This window comes from Mastomys coucha, unplaced genomic scaffold, assembly GCF_008632895.1.
Source record: "Mastomys coucha isolate ucsf_1 unplaced genomic scaffold, UCSF_Mcou_1 pScaffold18, whole genome shotgun sequence".
NCBI lineage: Eukaryota > Metazoa > Chordata > Mammalia > Rodentia > Muridae > Mastomys > Mastomys coucha.
Window position 1 is genome coordinate 10,632,650 of NW_022196900.1, and position 19,810 is coordinate 10,652,459.

General features: G+C 42.0%; 2 protein-coding genes across 4 annotated transcripts in view; both read right to left on the reverse strand.

Moving 5' to 3' along the window:
- Grin3a (glutamate ionotropic receptor NMDA type subunit 3A) overlaps nucleotides 1-19,810 on the reverse strand; it is a 188,434-nt gene that overhangs the window by 8,335 nt on the left and 160,289 nt on the right. The gene's annotated exons all lie outside the window — the stretch shown is intronic.
- Nucleotides 6,629-9,933, reverse strand: Ppp3r2 (protein phosphatase 3 regulatory subunit B, beta). Its single transcript, XM_031377392.1, has 2 exons — nucleotides 9,325-9,933; nucleotides 6,629-9,073 (listed from the first exon to the last, which is right to left on the reverse strand). Exons 1-2 carry the CDS (start codon nucleotides 9,831-9,833, stop codon nucleotides 9,046-9,048), a joined length of 537 nt encoding a protein of 178 aa, XP_031233252.1. The 5' UTR covers nucleotides 9,834-9,933; the 3' UTR covers nucleotides 6,629-9,045.

Below are 19,810 nucleotides of genomic sequence, written 5' to 3' on the forward strand. Positions count from 1 at the left end.
TTTTTTGATTCGTGGTATAGTCCTTAGCTGGCCCTTCCTCCCTGGGCGGATTCCACTATGCTCCACCTGCTCGCTCCCCATGAAGCACACACCCAGGGTCACCGAGGGCTGTTGCTGAGCACTGTCCGGTAATACTGCTTACACATGGATCTCACTGTGTGCCATCCCTGGAGTTGTACAAAGGCTCCGAGTCTGGACTATGCTTCCATTTCTTAGAAGCAGAGGAATAAAGACGTTAACAGTTGGATATGTGAAACGGTTGAATAGCTATGAAAGAAAGGACCTCTTTCAGGAGCAGAGGAGGAATAGATTTAAGGAGAAAAGACCATGATCTGAATAAACACAGAAGTTAGACCTAGCAGGGAATGTCAGGACCCTTTAGTTAAAGGTCTCAATGGCTGCTAGCTGTAGAAATATATCAGTGACATACAGAAAGTTGAACCAGGCTACAAAATGAGGCGGCTGTGGAAAAGGAAAAGGAGCATTGCCTGCTGGCTTTTTGTGAGCAGTTTTAGAGTTAAAGAAACATACTATGTAAAGTCCTTATATGGCACAGTAATAAGCCTGTGTGATATCACTATCACCAATAATTAGTGTTCAATATATTATTGCTACCGATACAGTGAGAACTACTTTTGGGTTTCAACATTTGAACCATAAAACATTCAGCAAAAACTCCGAGTCATACTTTTTTTTTTTTTTTTAAATAAGGGGCTGTCAAGATGAGGAAAATGTAACTCACACTGGGTCACCTTGCCAATAAACACACAGACCTTCTGTTTTCTTGTCTATAACAAAATTTAGTTTTTCTCATTTTATCCCAATAGTTAATAAGTTGTCTTGGGCTTACACATCTCCTTAGTAAATTTTTTATGCCTACCCATTACTAGGCTAACCAAAAGGTTTTATTTTATGTAAGTGGGTACTCTGCTTGTGTGAGTGTCAGTGCACACATGCAAGTGTCCGCAGTCAGCGGAAGAGGGTATTGGACTCCCTGGAATGGAGTTAAAGATAGCTGTTAACTTCAGCACAGGTGCTGAGAATGGAACCCTGGTCCTCTAGCATAGCAACAAGTGCTCTTAACCACTAAGCCGTCTTTCCAGTGCTGTTTGTTTATTATTTATTTTCTGGCTTTTGGGGACGGGGTTTCACTATGTAGTCCTGGCTGTCCTGTATATTTCTTAACTGGGCATTTCATAGGCATGCCAGAGTCTATATATGTATTTTAATATTGTGATCTTATAATACTCCTTTAAATATTAATTACTTCCACTTTACGTATGAGGAACCTGGCAATTATTATATTTCCTCAAATCCAGCACACTAATCTGTGGGGGAAGCAGGATGCAAGTGCAGTGACATCTGTGTCTTCTGTCAAGTGGACCTCTCTTGTAGCTATTCTTTGCTATCTGATTTCTTGCTGTGGATTCTCTATAACAAGTTGCCAAATATTTTTATTCAAAAATCCAGCCTCTGAGTTGCAAGTCCTCTGTACTCTGTCTGTGGGCATCAACCCATATGGTTGTGTCTGAGTCTGAGGGATACGGTGTGAGGCTGAGGCTGTAGTTCAGCTTTTTTCCTCTTTGGTCATTGTGCTTGTTAATTTTTTTTGATATAAAGTAGAAGTACTTGATGGCATCTCAATTGGGGAATTGCTTCCATCAGATTGGCATGTGGGAAAGTCTGTGGAGGGATTTTCTTGAGTAATGATTGATGGTGGTGGTGCCACCACTGGGCAGATGGTCTTGGGCTATGTACAAAAGCAAGCTGGGCAAGCCTTGGAGAGCAGTCCAGAAGGCTGTTTTACTTCATGATTCCTGCCTCTACTCCTGTTTGAGTTCCTGCTTTTTCTTCTCTGTTATATGAAATAAAATCTTCCTTCCCCCAGTTTGCTTTTAGTCATTGTTTTATCACAGCAACGAAAAGTAAACTGGATTAGTCATGTTCTCTTAAATATGCTGTGCCTTTTTTTGTGTGTGTACCCTACCAGTAGATAGAGCACCTGCCTAGGGTACATAATTCCCTCGGCTCAATCTTTAGCACAATAAATAAACAGATAAATAATAAATTGTCTCAGGTTAAATGCTTCAGATTATGTAGCCATCCTTGGCGGATTATGATATCACAGTCTACACATTGTGCATTAGGAATATACACACATAGATGTCTAAATAAGAAATGCAGTTGTGGTTTTGAATTAAGTGGGGGTGTAATTTGTGTTTTCCTGTGAGAGTAATGGAAACCACTGCCATCATCTGCAAACACTGGTAATAGTAATTTTAAGAACAAACTAGATCCAGATAAAGGGAGATGCCTGTAGTTATCTAATGTGTGGTTTCTGCCTAGACTTTGGATACTTCAGGAAAATGTAGAAACCAAGACTACCATTTTTTTTTTTTTTTGTGCCCAAACTCACTTTTGTATCTTGTTCATATGTGGACACTTAGAACAGTCATTCCCAAGCTTCCAGCAAGGAATGCTGTGAGAGAATTTCATTGATCATTTGAATTTTACATGTTGGTGATGTTTCCATGCAACTAATCCTTGTTTCCATTCACAGACTGTCCACAACACACAGCAAACATCCCGTCTCATTCCTCTGGTTCTCTGTGTCTGTATTCATTGCTCCCAATTATTCTCCTCTCATTCTGATGTGGACCCACTATAACCAGGTTGCTGTCCATTATATAGTTTGGGGGGGGGCACCTCTCTCTCTTGGTTACACTTCAATCCCCATTGCCAAGCCTCATCTCTGACTGTAATTGATGACATGATTTCAATTCCTTGCTATACTTATTTTTTTTAATCCAGGTTTATGCCTTTAAATGCTACTGATATGCTAACAGTTTCCAAGAATTACGGACTTTATTCTTCAAATCTCTACTCAAACTATTTGGGCATCCCCAAATATATCACATTAACACATTAAAAGGAAAGTCCTTTGAGTGGAGGTATCCTATGTGGATGGATAATACTGTTACTAGAAGCTGTAAGCTAAGTAAAAATCCCAGTGAGTGGGTTACATCCCTCTGAGTGGTTGGTAAAGGAAACCCCAGAGGCCTTCCAAGCAATACAGACTATTGACACTGCTCTTGGTTGCACACCAGACCTAGATGACCTATTATTAAATACATTACACACTTTGGTTTCCAGGCATAGAGAAAACAATCAAAGCTAAGCAAAAGCTTACTCCCTGCTGACGAGTTGATAGGTCTGTCAAGTGCTATTCAGGCCACTGAAAGAGAAAGGACTGGAGCTTGGATGCTATGACACCAATCTACTGGGCAAGATGTGCCCATTGGTGCAATAATGGCATGGCCATCATGCGAGTAATTGCTTTCTAATTGGATTTGAGGCCTTCTCTACAAGAAGAAGTTATGTCTGGCACTGTAAACCTGGCCAAAGCCTATGGGCATCTAAAGGATCAAAGCCTAAGAGAACATCTACTGTTATTATTTTACTGAATGGATAATGTGGTTAAACTATCTTCTTAATATTTATGTTTTTTGGCTTTCAGCCTTGGTCAAGGAAGTTCGTGTTTGTAGCGGGTGCTGGTTAACTCAGACACAAAGTTCGTCAGAGTGCTGAGAACACTCTTGAGTGTTCAGCCCTCCATAGGATAGCTATATCATCTTCTCCAAAACTCTGGAAACACAACAAAAGGGAAATGGAAAAGCTGGTAGGTTCTGGGGAGGAGGAGTGTGCAACTCTTTTCTGTACGTGCATGACTGAGATGGTTTCCTGTTTAAGACTGAGCCCATCAACATTCCAGCATGGATAAATAAAGTCATGAGGCTCCAACTCCTTCTAAAGAGCTATATGCAGCTTGAGATTACTATATCCTTTTATTATACAGTAAATATTTCTTTTTGAGACAGAGTCTCATATTGTAGCTTAGGCTGTCTTTGGAACTCACTATGTAGTTCAAACTATCAGTTAACTCAAGGTAATCCTCCTGCCTCTATCTCCAGAGTGTAGGGATTACAGGCATGAGCTACCACCATGCTTGTCCCTATACAAGTAGTTTAAAATTCTCTATTTTTTCCTCTGAATTAAGAAAATTGGCATATATGTATTATATAATATATAAAATATATATTTATATAAAAGTTTTTTTTTCTAGAGTGGTAAGCAAATACTATTTTTGAACAATTCGCCTTTTAATCTCTAAAAATTAGTCATCTATTTATTAACTTCAATGGATTAAGTCTATTTCTTCTTCTTTTTATTTTGTTTTTTGTTTGTTTTTCAAGACAGGGTTTCTCTGTGTAGCCCTGGCTGTCCCAGAACTCATTCTGTAGACAAGGCTGGCCTCAAACTCAGAAATCCACCTGCTTCTGCCTCCCAAGTGCTGGGATTAAAGGCATGCGCCACCATTGCCCAGCATTATGACAGTTCAAATGGCTGTGAGCCATCAAGCAGTGTCTGGGATTTGATCCACAGTCAGTGCTCTTAACTGAGCCATGGCTCCAGCACTATTTCTTCTTTTATCATGATTTACTATTACAAAACTACTATGATTATACTTTATTATATATGATAAATATTGCTGTAGTAAAAAAATGTCTGTACCAATTTAAATGTATTATTTTAACATACTGCCATGAGTGTGCTTATCAGGCCAATAGTTACAAGTATTTTGGTAACCAACAATATTTGAAATAACCCTTAAAAATGACAGAAACCAGACTCAGTGCCACCCGAGGTACAAGATGTTGCCAAGCTCCAGATCCCCATAACCCCACCAACCTTGTTTCACAATTATTTTTTCTGGTCCCTGCCTCTCTCTGGTGCAAGCATCAAATCCATGACTGCATGTGTGTTGTGCAAGCACTCTGCCTCTGGCTATACCCCTCGTCCAATTTGATTTGTGTTGTAATTAGTACTTACTTGATGGTTGAATATTTTCCCATGTTTATTTTACCTGCCTTTTGCATAGATCATGTTTACATCTTCTGCATTTATGAATTTTAGACATGAGATTTAATTTGAAGCTATTGACTTTTCCTTTCTATGTTTTTCCACTTTAGATTGTACTAAAGGGTCTTTTATTTTTTTGGATTTTATTCCATAAAAGTTTGGAATTTCATATGTGTGTGGGTTTTTTTTTCTTTTTCTTTTGTCTTCTCCACAAACTTCTATTGTTTCAATTATTTTGAACAAAAATGTTTTGTGTTCAGTGGTGATTTGGGGGGATGCTGGTCTCTTCAGTCTATCTTGAGTTTTTATGCTAGGGAACGGAGCTATGTTAAATTTTTTTTCAGGACTTTCAATTTTGTCCCAATACTTCAGCAGCTTGTACCCTAAAGGGTCACTTACATCTTTGAAAAACCTGTATCCCTTTTAGCTAAATTTTCAATTTTATTTAAAATCCTTGTCCTGTGTGTGTGTGCATGTGTGCACATGTGTGCGTTTCTTCACTTGTTGGGATTAAAGGCATGTACTACCACGCCAGGAAATTTTTGGGTTTAAAGCAGCCTGCAAAACAATATTCTAAAGCTGCCATTATAAGCAACAAAATGCATGCTTATGGATTAGATTAAGCTCATCAGAGAACGTCCTCTCATCTATGTAGCTTTACCGCTATACCTATGCACTGCTATTTTTTTCACTACTGAGAATTTAAAGGTATTGTGACATAGTTTATAATTCATAGTTATTGGTACAGGTAGTCCTGAGAAGGATCTCAGATTCTGGCAATACAGCCTAGCATGCATGACACCTGGGTCCCGTTGCATTTCATCCTCTCACCCCACTCCCAAATATCCCATCTAATTCTCAGACTAGCAGCTTCATTTCTACTCCTTGATGCCATTTCTAAAGCATGATTGACTTGGGATACAAACTAACTGTGCTGAGGCAAATAGTTTCCCTCTGTTTGAAAGGGAGCTATCTAGTGGCTTGGGAATTGTAACATATGGTAGAGAGCAGATACAATCCATTAACACAGGATCATAACAATATGTTGTTACTAATGTGTATACCTTTGGAGCATATTGCTGTTATCAGTTTAATTTAAATATGGTCACGTGTTCCTCAGGCTAAGATGAAATGGAAGGTAGTTTAAAACTATGTCAAGAGACTGGAGTGATACCCTGGTAATTGACCTGAGTTCAATTCTTGGAACTAACGTAAAAGAACTGGTGTGATGGCGTAACGCTTGTAATCCCAGAGTGGAGAAGATGGAGACAGGAGTGTCTCTGGAGCTCATCAGACAGACAGCCTCATCTCAATAGTGACCTCCAGGTCCTGGTGAGATGCTTTCTCTTAAAATACAAGGTAGAAAGTCTCTGAGGAACAACACTCAGGGGAGACCTCTTGTTCCCATGTACACGTACACACTTGTCTTGTACACTTGCTCATACATGCATATACATGCAAGCATACACATACCACACACACATGCATGCATAGCACTCACACACATACATATGTACATGCATGTACACACGCAGATACACTGTTTAAATATATCTGTTTCTTTGCAATACATACTGAAGGGGTCTGGGCCTCTTGCTCCTTGACTAACAGTTAGTTTGCTAGTTTTTGGTTTCTCCTCTTATGAAAATTGGATTGAGACCAGATTACATTAATAAGATTATTCTGAATAATTTGAGATACACGAACATAGGAACCATAAAAATAAGAGGAATTTAATATGATAGAAAGCAAACTCAGTCTTTGTGGTCTTAAATCTTTCTGTTCTTCTTACCAGGTTCACGTCCACAGACAAGATTGTCTCTGTCATTTGTAAGGCTGAGATGAGGGCACCACCTCAGTGTTGATCAAATGACAACACACACGTTATAACAAAAGTTAGGAGCGGATTGCCCCCCACACACCAATTCTTATTGTCACTCTAAGAAATTGTATAGAACTATTGGTTGGTAAGAAACAAAGTTAACTGAAAGAAAAAAAAAAGCATTCTAACTTGGAAGTAAATATAATCCATTTTCTGGAATAACTAGCCAGATTGTTTTGTTCTATAACCAGAAACAAGTACTCAGTTCAAAGCTATTGCTACAAAGCTTTATGTAGCTACTATATGGTTGAGCAATTATTCCAGCTACTCCAAAAGAGTTTCCTTGTTAAATATGAACAGCTAACCAAATATACTTCAAATCCTTGGTCATAATTTAAAATTTTTCTTATTGGAAAATGTGTGTGTTCAGAGCTATGATGTCTGTCCTCAGGAGATCTGTTTGGTTTATGTTCACCTTTCTCACTAGAATTTCCTCTCAAAGCCAGATATATCAGGCTAGGATGAAAGGCTCTTTCACGTGTTCTTCGTGTCTCAGGTTGAGAAGTCTATGGTGTGCTCTGCGCATGTGTGGTGAGGAGGGACTTGGAGTCTGCTCCTATCATTCCCTTTCTTGGCCAGGATTCCAAAGATGTCCAGCTAATTTCAAAGCGGTGGTGGCAGGATGTCAAGAAGCGAGGATCCAAGGGCCCCAGTGTCCTTTCCACACTGGTCTCACCAGATGTGGGGAGAGGGAGAGGCAAGGAGGTCAGTAGAGGGAACACTTTACACATTTAATCTCTTTGGGCTCTCAGAATAGACTTAGATGGAAAGACACACATTGGTTAGGTTCTCATAGTCACCTAGCTAATAAGCAGTGTGGTTATGCTGTCCTACCTGAATGCACACCCTGGACTGTTTGGATCTCAAACTGTCTTAACTATTGTGAAATGGGTTTGACTCCACTGTTACAGGAATGACATTATTTGCACAACCTAAATAGATATTTTAGGGTGGAAAAGAAAGAATAGAGTCAGGGATTCCTGTTCCTTGTGGATCTCAAGTAAAGTGCAATATAAAAATTTTGCAGTATGCCTTGGGATAGATGGGCACCTTGCCAAAAATGAAATCTGTGAATCTTCTTTAAAATATAACAATAAACTAGGAATAGTTAAGGGGTGTTCCTTGACTGGGTAAGTGTAGTAAGAGTTTATTTCATTGTGCCAGTATTTGGAATCTCAGGCGGCTCATTATAGGGAGCGATCTGTGACGTGGTAGATGCTAGCACATGGGCATAAGGTATTCCAAGGACATCTTATACTCTATGAATTGACAGTAGTTTCAGGGGCTTCAGAGAACTAGTGACGCATCTGGGGATAAACAGCAGAGTTATACAGATTCCAAAGCAGAACAGAGCTTGTTCCTTTCCGTGCTGTACTATCTAACATTGCCGATCCGAGGCCACCACCAAGAACTAAGTGACCTGCTGAGAGAGCTGTGCAACATTGCTTGTCTAGAATCAGCAAGTTCCAGCACTTCCTAGGGTACTAGTTTAATGATTCAGGCATGAGGAACTCTGAGTTGGATGTTCCAGGGGGAAGACCTTCCTGGGATAAGACAGCTCTTGGCTTCTCTGCTAGGGACCAGAACTGATTCTCAAAAGCCAACCAAACTGATATCACTAAGTTTCATTTTGCTTGGAATCTGTATTCCTTACCATCCAGAACAAAAGCATTTCAGCATCATGGGAAAGGGTATGCCAGCCTGTACGTGCTTATTCCACCCTGTGGGAAAACGGACTCTCCCATTCTCTCCGACTGGGTCTGGGATGAGAGGACTCTTTCTAGGCAGGATGCTGCCTCATCTGACCAAAATTCTGCCATTTCTGAACCATTCTGCAAAGCTGTTGTACTAAGCCTGGCAGGCTGGCCATTTGGTCCAGATTTAGCTCTTTTCACATGAGCACTGAGGCTACTTGCTGGTGGGTTGAAACACTGAGACAAAATTTTCCACTCAGACTTCTATCCCTCAAATATCCTCAGGGATTTCTGAGTATGCATCTTGGAGAGTCAGGGTGCATCCTGCTATGGAGTTATTTATGCCCAGAGAGAGGTTAAAGGATACTAAGCAAAGATAAATATATTTTTTTTGCTAGTTGTTTACAACAGGAAGTTAACAATCCATTAAAAGTCTGAATGCCACAGGAAAGTGAAAGGGGTTCCTAATACTCCATGAGAATTGTCTTCTCCCACATACACAACCTTGAGAAAGAAAGGCAAAGGTGTACATTTCTTAGTTTTAAGCGTTTAGTTTTCTTGACCGTGTTCGTGTTCTCTAAAACAAAGAAAAAAAGCATTTATAAGAATCATTCCAATTTCTGGTTTCCCTCCCTGCTCCCCACTTTGTAGCCACTGAAGAGTTGAATTAATAACACTTCATGGATGATAGCGGCAGAGAGAAACACTTCCGGGTTAGTCAGATAGACAGCTGGATATAGATCTTGAAAGAGAGAAGAAAGCTAAATATGTTGAGGGGAGTCCTTAAACAAAACAAAACAAGCAAAAACAAACAAACACAAAACTCACACAAACACGACCAATTTCTTGTGGATCTCCATGGTTCTGACCACATCACTGAACTCTTCAAAGGATATCCGGCCATCGCCATCCTTATCCAGCACCAAGATGCTTTTGTCCACCAGCTGCTGCAGTTGCCAGTCCTTGAGGTTGTTTCCCACCATCATCTTAAGCACCTGGAAGAGCTCCCCGTTGGAGATGAAGCCGTCATTATCCATGTCGTAGATTCTGAAGGCGAACCTTAGCTTCTGCTCTTCATCACCCTTGACGCTGAACTGGGAGGTGCCTACGATGAACTCGTGGAAGTTCACTTCCCCGTCGCCGTCTGTGTCGAAGATGTCGATCACTCTGCCCACCAGAGGATTCTGCTGCAGCTCAGGCAGCGACATGAACTCTTCTACGCTCAGGGAGCCTGATTTGTCCAAGTCCATCTTCTTGAAGCTTTTGCCCAGCCTTCTAATCTCTTCATGGTCGAAGTGGTTGCATATCTCAGATGGGTAGCTGTTTTCATTTCCCATGGCGAGGCAGTAGGGTTGGCAAGGGCAGCGGAGGGAGGAGACAGCAGGGCAGGCTGTGCTACCGTTGGCCTGGGCAGCACGCGAGAGCACGTGGGAGGCAGAGGTGGGCAGCAGGGAGGGAAGGGGAAGCTCAGCGAGGACAGCAAGGCAGGAAATAACAGTAAGGCTGGAGGGGACCAGTGGACAAACTGAGGCTACCCAGGCGAGGGATAGCTGCTACTGGGCTGTCGTCCTCTCGAATGCTGTTTCCCTTGTAATTCCCATCTCTCCTGGAAATTATTTTCTCTTTCATCTCCCTTTCCCAAGAAATGTAAGCCCCAAAGGGAATTAGGGACATGTCTAGATAATTCACATAGCTTGACAGACATTATATATATAACAGACATATGTTAAATGATTGGATGAAGGTCGTACCACACTGCTGCTTCCTTTGCAGGCCTGGTGTAACTGCCAGATAAAATGATAGTCCAAACTCTGATAGGAGGTGTATTGCCCATAATTCTGTCTGGGAGAAGCCAGACTGGCATCCACCTGGACCTTTTTCAGGACCTGAGGTTCTGAAGATTCTTAAGAACCTTCAGAGGTTCAGGAGATTCTTAAGAAAACAGAATTTCTTACTCAGGTATACAGACATCAATGTACTCTTGAGAAATTAAAAAAACAAAACAAAAACAAAAACAAACAAACAAAAAACCCAAAACCCAAAAAACCCCCCTGAGCCCTTGTTAATGTAGAGCACTTTCAAAAAAATAGAAATCAAGGTTTCCTAGAACATGGCCTCTGTTGCTCTGTGATTTATCTCCCTGACTGGCCTGTCTGCTGCCTGAGGCTGCCTGTCCCGCAGAGCATAGAGATCTTCTGTAGAGTATCCTGGGAAGGTCTGCGTGTGCAGCTTACATGATTCACATCCTCCTCCCTTGCTTCCATTAGGTTTGTTCTTTGAGCCAAAATTAATCTTTCTTTTCTTTGGAGTAGCAACTCCAATTCTCAATATATATATATATATATATATATATATATATAAATACATGTGATCCAAGAACAATCCAGTTTGAAGGGACTTGGGAGAACTTCAGGGGGCCAAATCAAAATCGGAGAGGCAAATACCCACTGGCTTCAAAAAAACCAAGGGCATATCATGTCTTATGTTCTCTAATTTGGATGAAGATCAGCAGGAAGGTTACCATGTGAAATTGCTGCAACTGAGCCACTGGACATCCTACCATTAGGTTTGGCCATTTAAAATTTTCTCTGTAAAAAGATAATAATTGTGGTGGTTTGAATAAGGGTGTGGCGTTCCCCTCCCAACCCCCTGAGGCTTTGGCGTTTGGATACTCGGTCCCTAGTGGTTAGCACTGTTTAGGGAGGTTTGGGGGATGTGGCCTTGCTGGAGGATCTTCCTCCTGCAGAGTTTTAGGTTCTGAAGGCTTGTACCATCACAGTTTGCTCTCTGCTTCCCATCTGTAGCTCAGCTTTTGGCTTCCGGCTCCAGTGACCATAACTAGACCTGCTTGCTGCCGTGCCACTCCACTGTGATGCTGACAGACTCTTATTCCTCTGAAAACCAAAGCCCCACTAAAGTCTCTCTTTCTCTAAGTTGCCTTTGTCACAGTATTGATCACAACAATAGAAAACTGACTAGGCGTTAGTTAATTTTAAAGACTTTAAAACATATATTTTTTAAAAATTATATGTATGTCTGTGTGTAGGTATGTGCCTGTGAGTGAAGATGTCTGTGGAGGTGAGAAGAAGGCACTGGGTCCTCTGGAGCTGGACTTACAGGTCATGGTGAGCTAGCTGCTGTGGGTGCTGGGAACCAAACTCAGGTCCTCTGAAAGAGCAGAGCACACACTAAGGATTGAGCTGTCTCTTGAGTGCTTGCATTGGCTTTAAAACAGTTAAAACAATTTTAAAAAATACCCTTTACCCAACCCAAGCTGTGACATTTTACTGGAGATGCATTTTGTCTTATTTGCCCATTCTCTAGTTGCTCAGAAAAATTAAAAGGGTATAGTTTGTGTAAAACGTTTTTTTGAACTTGTAATGCTCAAGCGAATCACTAAGCTGTCAAAGTTCCATGTAAGCTTGGCACGTGGGAGACTGAGGCTGGAGGCCTAGGAGTTCTAACTCACTGTGTGTTACATAGTGTGACCATTTCCAGAAGAGCATGGGTAGAGATCACCTTAAATGATAAGATGTTTGTAATCATTGCTGACCTTCAAATGCTGCTCTCCCCAGCACTCTGCTCAATGCCCCTTCTAGAGCACCTCGATTTTTCTAGATTTTCTGGGGGTGATGAGGTAGGGATAGGCAAGCCCTGAAAGGACTTGATGGTAGTTTTATCCTATGAAAAGAAAGTTCGGTTAATAGTAGTTGGTATAGGTTCATGTGGATTAGGGATGAGGTTGACCAGTAGTTCACTGCTTTTTTTTTTTTTTTTTTTTTTTTAGATTTATTTTATCTATTCATGGTTGTACAGATGGCCATGAGCTATCATGTGTGTGGCTGCTGGGAATTGAACTCAGGACCTCTGCTGGTCCCACTCCATCAGCCCCACTTGCTCCCGCCCACTCCGGCCCCACTCTCGTAATTCACTGTAGCTGTCTTTAGATGCACCAAGAAGAGGGTGTCAGATCTCACTACGGGTAGTTGTGAGCCACCATGTGGTTGCTGGGATTCGAACTCAGGACCTTCGGAAGAACAGTCAGTGCTCTTACCCGTTGAGCCATCTTGCCAGCCCCCACTGCTGGTTTTATTAATCAATTTTATTTGTATATACTCTGCTACTATAGGTAACATCTAAAATTGAGAGTATCTGCAAGCCCTGGGCATGTTATCATATGTGTACATTTACATTTGTTAGAAAAGAGCTATAACAGATGCTAAGTCACCTACACAGGCTTTAGTAGATAACCTGGTGGATTTTCTGGTGTAGGTCACAGAATTACAGTGAGAACAACCTCTGACTTCAGCATCAGTATCAGGGGCAGCATAAACCTTTGTCCAGAAAATTCCAGTAAGAAGGCTGGGCCCAAAGGAGATGAACCCATATCAGTAGACAGACCTCTATCAGAGAATTACAGATCAGGTTCCTTGAGAGTAAAGAAAGTCAAGGAAGTAGCCCTGTGGCTGCCCTACTTGCTCTGCTCTCAGTTCCTATGCCACATCAAAGGCAGGTGTGAAGCCCTGAGAGGTCTTCGAAAAGGGTACAGATCTGGGGGCCAAGACACAGAGATGAAGTTAAGAAGTGGGGGACAAAAAGCTGGGTGGTAGATGAGCTACAGCTAGAGCCACATGGGCCTGCCCCTCCTTTCTAAGCCTTTTTCTGTATCCAGCAGGGGTGGGGAGCACAGGGGTGTTGGGTGTTGAGGGGTGCAGGGTGGGAAGGCCTTCTGATGGTAAGGAAGCAGAGACTAAGGCAGAAGCTAATTTCAGTTCCAGACCCTGGAGAGGAGAATCTTCAAATGTAGGCAAGGCCGAGGAAGAGGTCAGCTTTACTGAGTACCACCTGTATCCTCTTACTCAGCCAAAGAGGATGGACAATCACATCGTCTGCTCAGGATGAGAGAGACATGATGAGACACAAGGCAGGTCTTCCTTGAGAGACCTGGACAAGTCTGGTAGTCTGAATGAGAATGACTTCCAAAGGGCCATATGTTTGAATACGTGGTCTGGCCTCCCATAGATGTATATGTTTGGATTCTTGGTCCCCAGTTTGATGGAACTGTTTGATTAGGAGGAGTGGCCTTGCTGGAAGAGGTGTGGCTGGAAGCAGGCTTGAGGTTTCAAAAGACTCATGCCATTTGCAGTGTGCTGTCTGTCTCTTGCTTGTGGATCAAGATGTGAGTTCTCAGATGGCCCTGCTGCCTGTGATCTTGGCTCCACCATGAACTCTAACCTTCTGATATTGTAAACCCAGTTCAATGTGTTCTTTTATAAGCTGCCTTGGGCATGTTTTTGCTACATCAATAGAAAAGTAAATAAGACAACAGGATAGGGGTAAGGGACTTTCAGTCACCAACAGTATCAAACAACTGGCTCTTATCACTCTTTGGGTGTGGCTTTTTTATCTCACCCAGGGAAGAGTAAGGAGCTCAGGCCAGACAATACCTCTGCCAAGCAAGACAGACCTAAGGAGTCAAGACAGTTTCATTTTATTAAAAATGGTTGTATTTCATCATAAGGTGGGTGTGAACTAGAATAAGTGAAAAAAAAAAAAAAGACAGAAAGAAGGAGGAATGGAGGGAAGGCCAGGTAGACTTTGTGGGTGTTGGCTATATTTTGCTGCTGCCCACTGCTCTAAGGACTTCCCATCATTAGCTTTGGCTCTTCAGTTCAGCCTCCGAGGACTTCTCATTTCTGGCTTGTGAACCTCAGCAATGGTCATCAGACACTCAGAGGCTCCTTCCAGCCTTTTCCCGAATAGTTCTTTGATGTTTGTTGCTGTAAAGGAGCCCCTAGTCAGCTATAATCGGTGTGTGCTACCAGGAGGCGGAAATGGTGCCTGTAAGTCCCAGTGCCAGGAAGGCAGTCACAAGAGGATTCACAGGTCTGCTTGCCAGCAGCCAGCCTAACCTACTAGGTGAGTTTCAAGACAGTAATGGACGCGCTGTATCAGAAAACTAAGGTGGATGCTGCCCGAGGAATGACGTCCCAGGTTGACTTCTGGCCTCCAGCCAAACACAGACATGTACGCACCTGACCACTCAGACATGTGAACATACCTACTGCATGCGATTATTGTGATGGGCAGATTAGGAGGTATGTATACAGAGAAGTGTTTTATGAGGAGAAATGCAGTCACAAGAATTAACTGATTTAATGATTGGACAGACACTGGTGGGGAGATGGCTCCACTTCATTTAAGCATACTCAGTGTACAGAAGGATTCTTTTTGGCCTCTGCATTGTTGAGAATTCAACACCGTGGTGAAAGCTGGGGTAGTCAGTCAAAGTGAGGTTGTCTTCCCGTTGCTCCACATTTCACAAACTTTGTAGTTTGGCACCATAACGGGACTCTGGCCATTGCTTCCATTTTCTCTAGCCATTCGTCATTTCTAGTCATTTCCATGGAAAGCACCATTTGTTCCTTGTTCTGTGTGTCACAGTGGAGTGTGTAGACTGTAGTAAATTAAAAGGCTTGATTGATTGATTTGGAAGAACCCAGAAGCCCCTTGGCATGTCTGTTTTAACAAGGCATTTCTCCTTAGTTTCATTTCTCCTCAAGGATTTTCAGATTAAGAGCTATGAGATGGTCACATGCATAAACAACTGACAAAAAAAAAAAATGGAATGAGGCATTCTTGTCGTCTTCCACGCCCTTCTGCACGTCAGTCAGGGCAACAGACATTCAAGCAAGATGACACATTCTATCAGATTCCTAGACACTTTGCAGGGAGTCCTGAGCCTCTTGGAAGTGCTTTTTCTGGTGCTACCTGGAGCCACACTTAACAGGTCACTCTATTGCTGTGAGCCACAGTGTCCTGGGAGGAGCTGCAGCTTAAGTTGTAGCTTAGGCCCTGAGCTCAGACTCTCACCTGAGTATCAGATTCTCATCAGCAAAGCAGAAAAGAAAGAATGAAGCTAGAGCTTTGTTGGAGGTGCATTGGTATATGGAGGATACCTTCCAAAGGGAAAGTACTTAAAACACATCTAAAATAGTTGTAATGCACACACACCATGGGCACTCGTCATGCTTTGTCTATCTACTCTCTTTCTTATTTAAAAATAAGAAAGGTGGACATTTCACTCCTTCTTAAAAGGGGGAACCAAATACCCACGGAAGGAGTTGCAGAGATTAACTATGGAGCAGAGACTGAAGGAAGAGCAAGCCAGCCTAAATATAGCTATCTCCTGAGAGGCTCTGACAGTACCTGACTAATACAGTTGTAGAGGCTCACAGCCAACCATTGAACTGAGTACAGGGTCCCCAGTGAAGGAGTTAGAGAAAGGACCAATGGAGCTGAGGGGTTTGCAGCCCCTTAGGATGAACAACAATATGAACTAACTAGTACCCTCAGAGCTCCCAGGGTCTCAACCACCAACCAAGGACCGCACATGGAGGGGTCTGATTGTTCTGGCAGCGTGTGTATAGTAGAGGATTGGAATTTGATCATCAATAGGAGGAGAGGACCTCGGCCTTGTGAAGGTTCAGTGCCCCAGTGTAGGGGAATGCTAGGGCCAATAAGTGGGAGAGGGTGGGGTGGCAGGCATGGGGAGGGGGGAGGCAACAGGGGTTTGTTTTTGTTGTTTTTGTTTGTTTGTTTGTTTTTTGGAGGGGAAACTGGGAAAGGAGAAATTTACATGTAAATAAAGAAAATATCTAATAAAAATTTCTTTCTTTCTTCCTTCCTTCCTTCCTTCCTTCCTTCCTCCCTTTCTTCCCCTTCCTTTCTTTCTTTCTTTCTTTCTTTCTTTCTTTCTTTCTTTCTTTCTTTCTTTCTTTCTTTCTTTCTCTCTTTGTTCCTATTGCAATGTAGGTGTGGGGAAAAGGACCTGGGTCCTCTGGAAAAGCAGCCAGTGCTCCTAACCACTAAGACAGCTCTCTACCTTTATTTATTTATTTATTTATTTATTTATTTATTTATTTATTTATTTGCTATGACTTATGCCTTTTATTTTATTCGAATGTCAAGCTTCAATCCATTCAACCACTCCTACCTGCTGGCTGTGTGCCGCATAATGAACTTTCTGTAGTTAAGATGACATAGTCACTCCTTCAGTTTCTGCTTCACACTTTGCCTCAGTAGCTCCTTCCCTGGGTATTTCATTCCCCCTGGGGATCCTTCTCATAGTCAATCACCAAACCCAGGCACTATTGTGGATGCCAACAAGCACTTGCTGACAGGATCTTAATATAGCTGTCTCCTGAGAGGCTCTGCCAGTGCCTGACAAATACAGAAGTGGATGCTTGCAGCCAACCATTGGACTGAGTACAGGGTCCCCAATGAAAGGAGCTAGAGAAAGGACCCAAGGAGCTGAAGGGTTTGTACCCCCTTAGAATGAACAACAATATGAACTAACCAATACCCCCAGAGCTCCCAGGGACTAAACCACCAACCAAAGAGTACACATGGTCAGACTCATGGCTCCAGCTGCATATGTAGCAGAGGATGGGCTAGTGGGTCATCAATGGGAGGAGAGACCCTTGGTCCTGTGAAGGTTCTATACCCCAGTGTAGGGGAATGCCAGGGCCAGGAAGCAGGAGAGGGTGGGTTTGTGATCAGGGATTGGGAGGAAGGAATATGGGGTATTTCAGAGGGGAAACCAGGAAAGGGGAGAACATTTGAAATGTAAATAAATAAAGTATCCAATAAAAAATAATAAAAAAGATGACATAATCCCTGGAGTAACTGAGTCTTGCCACTGAGAAATGTAGTTTAATGAGCATGCTTAAGGGTGTAACAGTGCTTACTTAGTCTCTTACCTTGTCACGTATGTCTGTCAGGAGTTGTCTAGGACAGGCTGAGGCTAGCAGTAGCCTTCCGGGAAGTGGCCCATCTTTCTTGCATGGCCTCAGCTTAGTGAGCTCTGAGAGGCAAGGTCCCCAGAGATTTCACCTCGGGATTGCTTCTCAAGACTGCTGATATGCCTTTCCTACACTAGCATGTAGCTGAACAATTCCTGGGCACCAGCCCACCCTATTGGACAGATTTCCTGCAGATCAATATAAGATAAACTTTCATGAATTAATGGTGTTTAGATGAATTGATGATTCTATGGAGTTCCTGATTTGATTCAAACAATCTTAGGAAGAAAGTTAAGATTTTGGTTGTTTTGCTAGAAAGATATAATAAAGTTAGACTCAAGAATAGAGTGTGCCTACTCTTCATAAATAGAAATTAAAAGCTGCATGATAAGAAATACAGTGGGATTTCATAGTTATACCAAAAAGAGAAATAGGTTTGGGACAAATTTCTGATCAATGAAATAATATTCATTCTAGGTCAGATCCAATGATGAAGCCACAGGTGTATATTATGATAAGACTAAGTCAGATGAAACTGTGGCTTTGAACTTATAATGAGCTTACAGAATGAAACACTGCTTTGAACTTAATATCAATATGCCTTTGTAACTCCCATTTTTGTGTAACATTTTATCTATGAGGTAATTTTCTAAGAACTTTTGTATATAAAAAGGCTAGAGAAAAGAAATAAAGATGATTGATGGGTTGGTGGCTTGAAGGATTCTGCTCCATCCATGCATCCAAATGTATGTGTGTCTGTTTGTTTATATGTATGTGTGTAGGTATATGTATGTGTGTAACTATGCATGGACATTTGTGGGGTTGGTTGAGACAGGTGGCTGGGCCTGGCTAAAGTATGTATGTGTGTGAATGTGTGTGTCTATGCATGTTTGCCCTTGTAAAGCATTTAATTCTTTTCCTTTCCTTCCTCTCTGTTTCACAAAGAGTTAACAGCCTGGTCAGTGAGGGGCTCCTGACTGTCTGGTCAGAGATGGGAGCAATAAATCCTTTACCTACCTCCCCATGTTAAGCAACAGGTATTAAGCTGTCTGAAGCCATGGCTTCTGGCCCCAGAAGGACGAAGGATCAAGGAGAGTAAATATTAGGAATACTAAACAACTTTTACTTTTACTTATTATGAATACTAAACAACTTTTACTTTTTTTTTTTACTTATTATGAATACTAAACAACCTTTACTTTTGCAAAACCAAGTTTTGCACCTCTGACCCCTGCTGACACCCCACCCCTCAGCTACTTTCCAGAGAGAATGGCTCAGGCAGGGTCCCCAGCATATATTCAAGAGGATTAGAAATCATATGCTTGGCTGGGCGGTGGTGGTGCATGCCTTTAATCCCAGCACTTGGGAGGCAGAGGCAGGCGGATTTCTGAGTTCGAGGCCAGCCTGGTCTACAGAGTGAGTTCGAGGACAGCCAGGGCTACTCAGAGAAAACCTGTCTCAAAAGAAATCATATGCTTGGCTTTCTTTTGTCATTCTGGGAAAGCTTTTTAATATAAGTTCTGATGTGTATAGTTTTTTAAATATAAGTTCTGATGTGTATAGTTTTAAATTAAAGTTTTTGCTATTTAACTATTCTCTGACCTCCAGCAGAATTAAGTATTTGATTCATGATTCATTTGGAAAGTGGGATGATGATTGCTGACTCATAGACACATTCCCCAGATTAAGAGGGCATGAAGAGCAGGCTCAATGCCTAGCACAGAATTGGTAGAAGTGATAATTTCTGTCTATGGTAGACTTGCTTGAATATTCTAACAAACTATCAGAAAACAGATGATTAGTTGAATATATGTGTTTCTATGGATGCAAGTATTTCCTGATCAGAGACAAATGCAACAGTTGCCTAACGCAGGTGTGGAGGGTGAATATTAAGAAAATGATTACATCCTGAGACACAAAGGAACCTCTATGCTATGTATTGTAGATGAGAGACACCTGGTACCCAAAGAGTCCATTCAAAAGGAAACTTTTATTGGGAAAGTGATGCTACAGCGGAAATCTCAAGGAGTAGAAGAGGTTAAGTAGATGTTGGAATAGGTGGGCATTCCAAACAGAAGAAACCCCACATGCAAAGGCACTGGAGCAGGGGGAACTGGCAGGTAGTGGGCACCTAAAGAAGACCCCGTGTCCAGAGCAGGGAAGTCAATGGGCAGCCATCATATCAGGTGGACTGGAATGAGGTCTGACCATGCCTCAGGCATTGAATCAAAGGCAGTGCTTATCCAGTTATTTCTTATGGGTACATTGATCATGTTTCAATGTACAAAGCACCGACGACATCCAGAGGCCATCCGTGTTCAGAGAGATTATGGATTCCTAAATGAATTAAAACATAAGAGCATAGTAGCAAATTGAAAGAGAAGATACAAAATGAACGATACCATCAAAGGATTGAAGTGTTCTTTTTCTGCTAATAAACAGGCAATTTTTTTTTTTTTGCAAGATATGCTCAATGCTGCTATACACAAGGTAGACACGTGTGATGGCTA

Excerpts from the sequence above, each read along its gene's own strand:
- Ppp3r2 (XM_031377392.1), bottom strand. The coding sequence starts at position 9,833 with ATGGGAAATGAAAACAGCTACCCATCTGAGATATGCAACCACTTCGAC. Across the intron at positions 9,074-9,324 it reads AAGAAATTGGTCGTGTTTGT|AGAACACGAACACGGTCAAG; the intron begins GTGAGTTTTGTG and ends TCTTTGTTTTAG.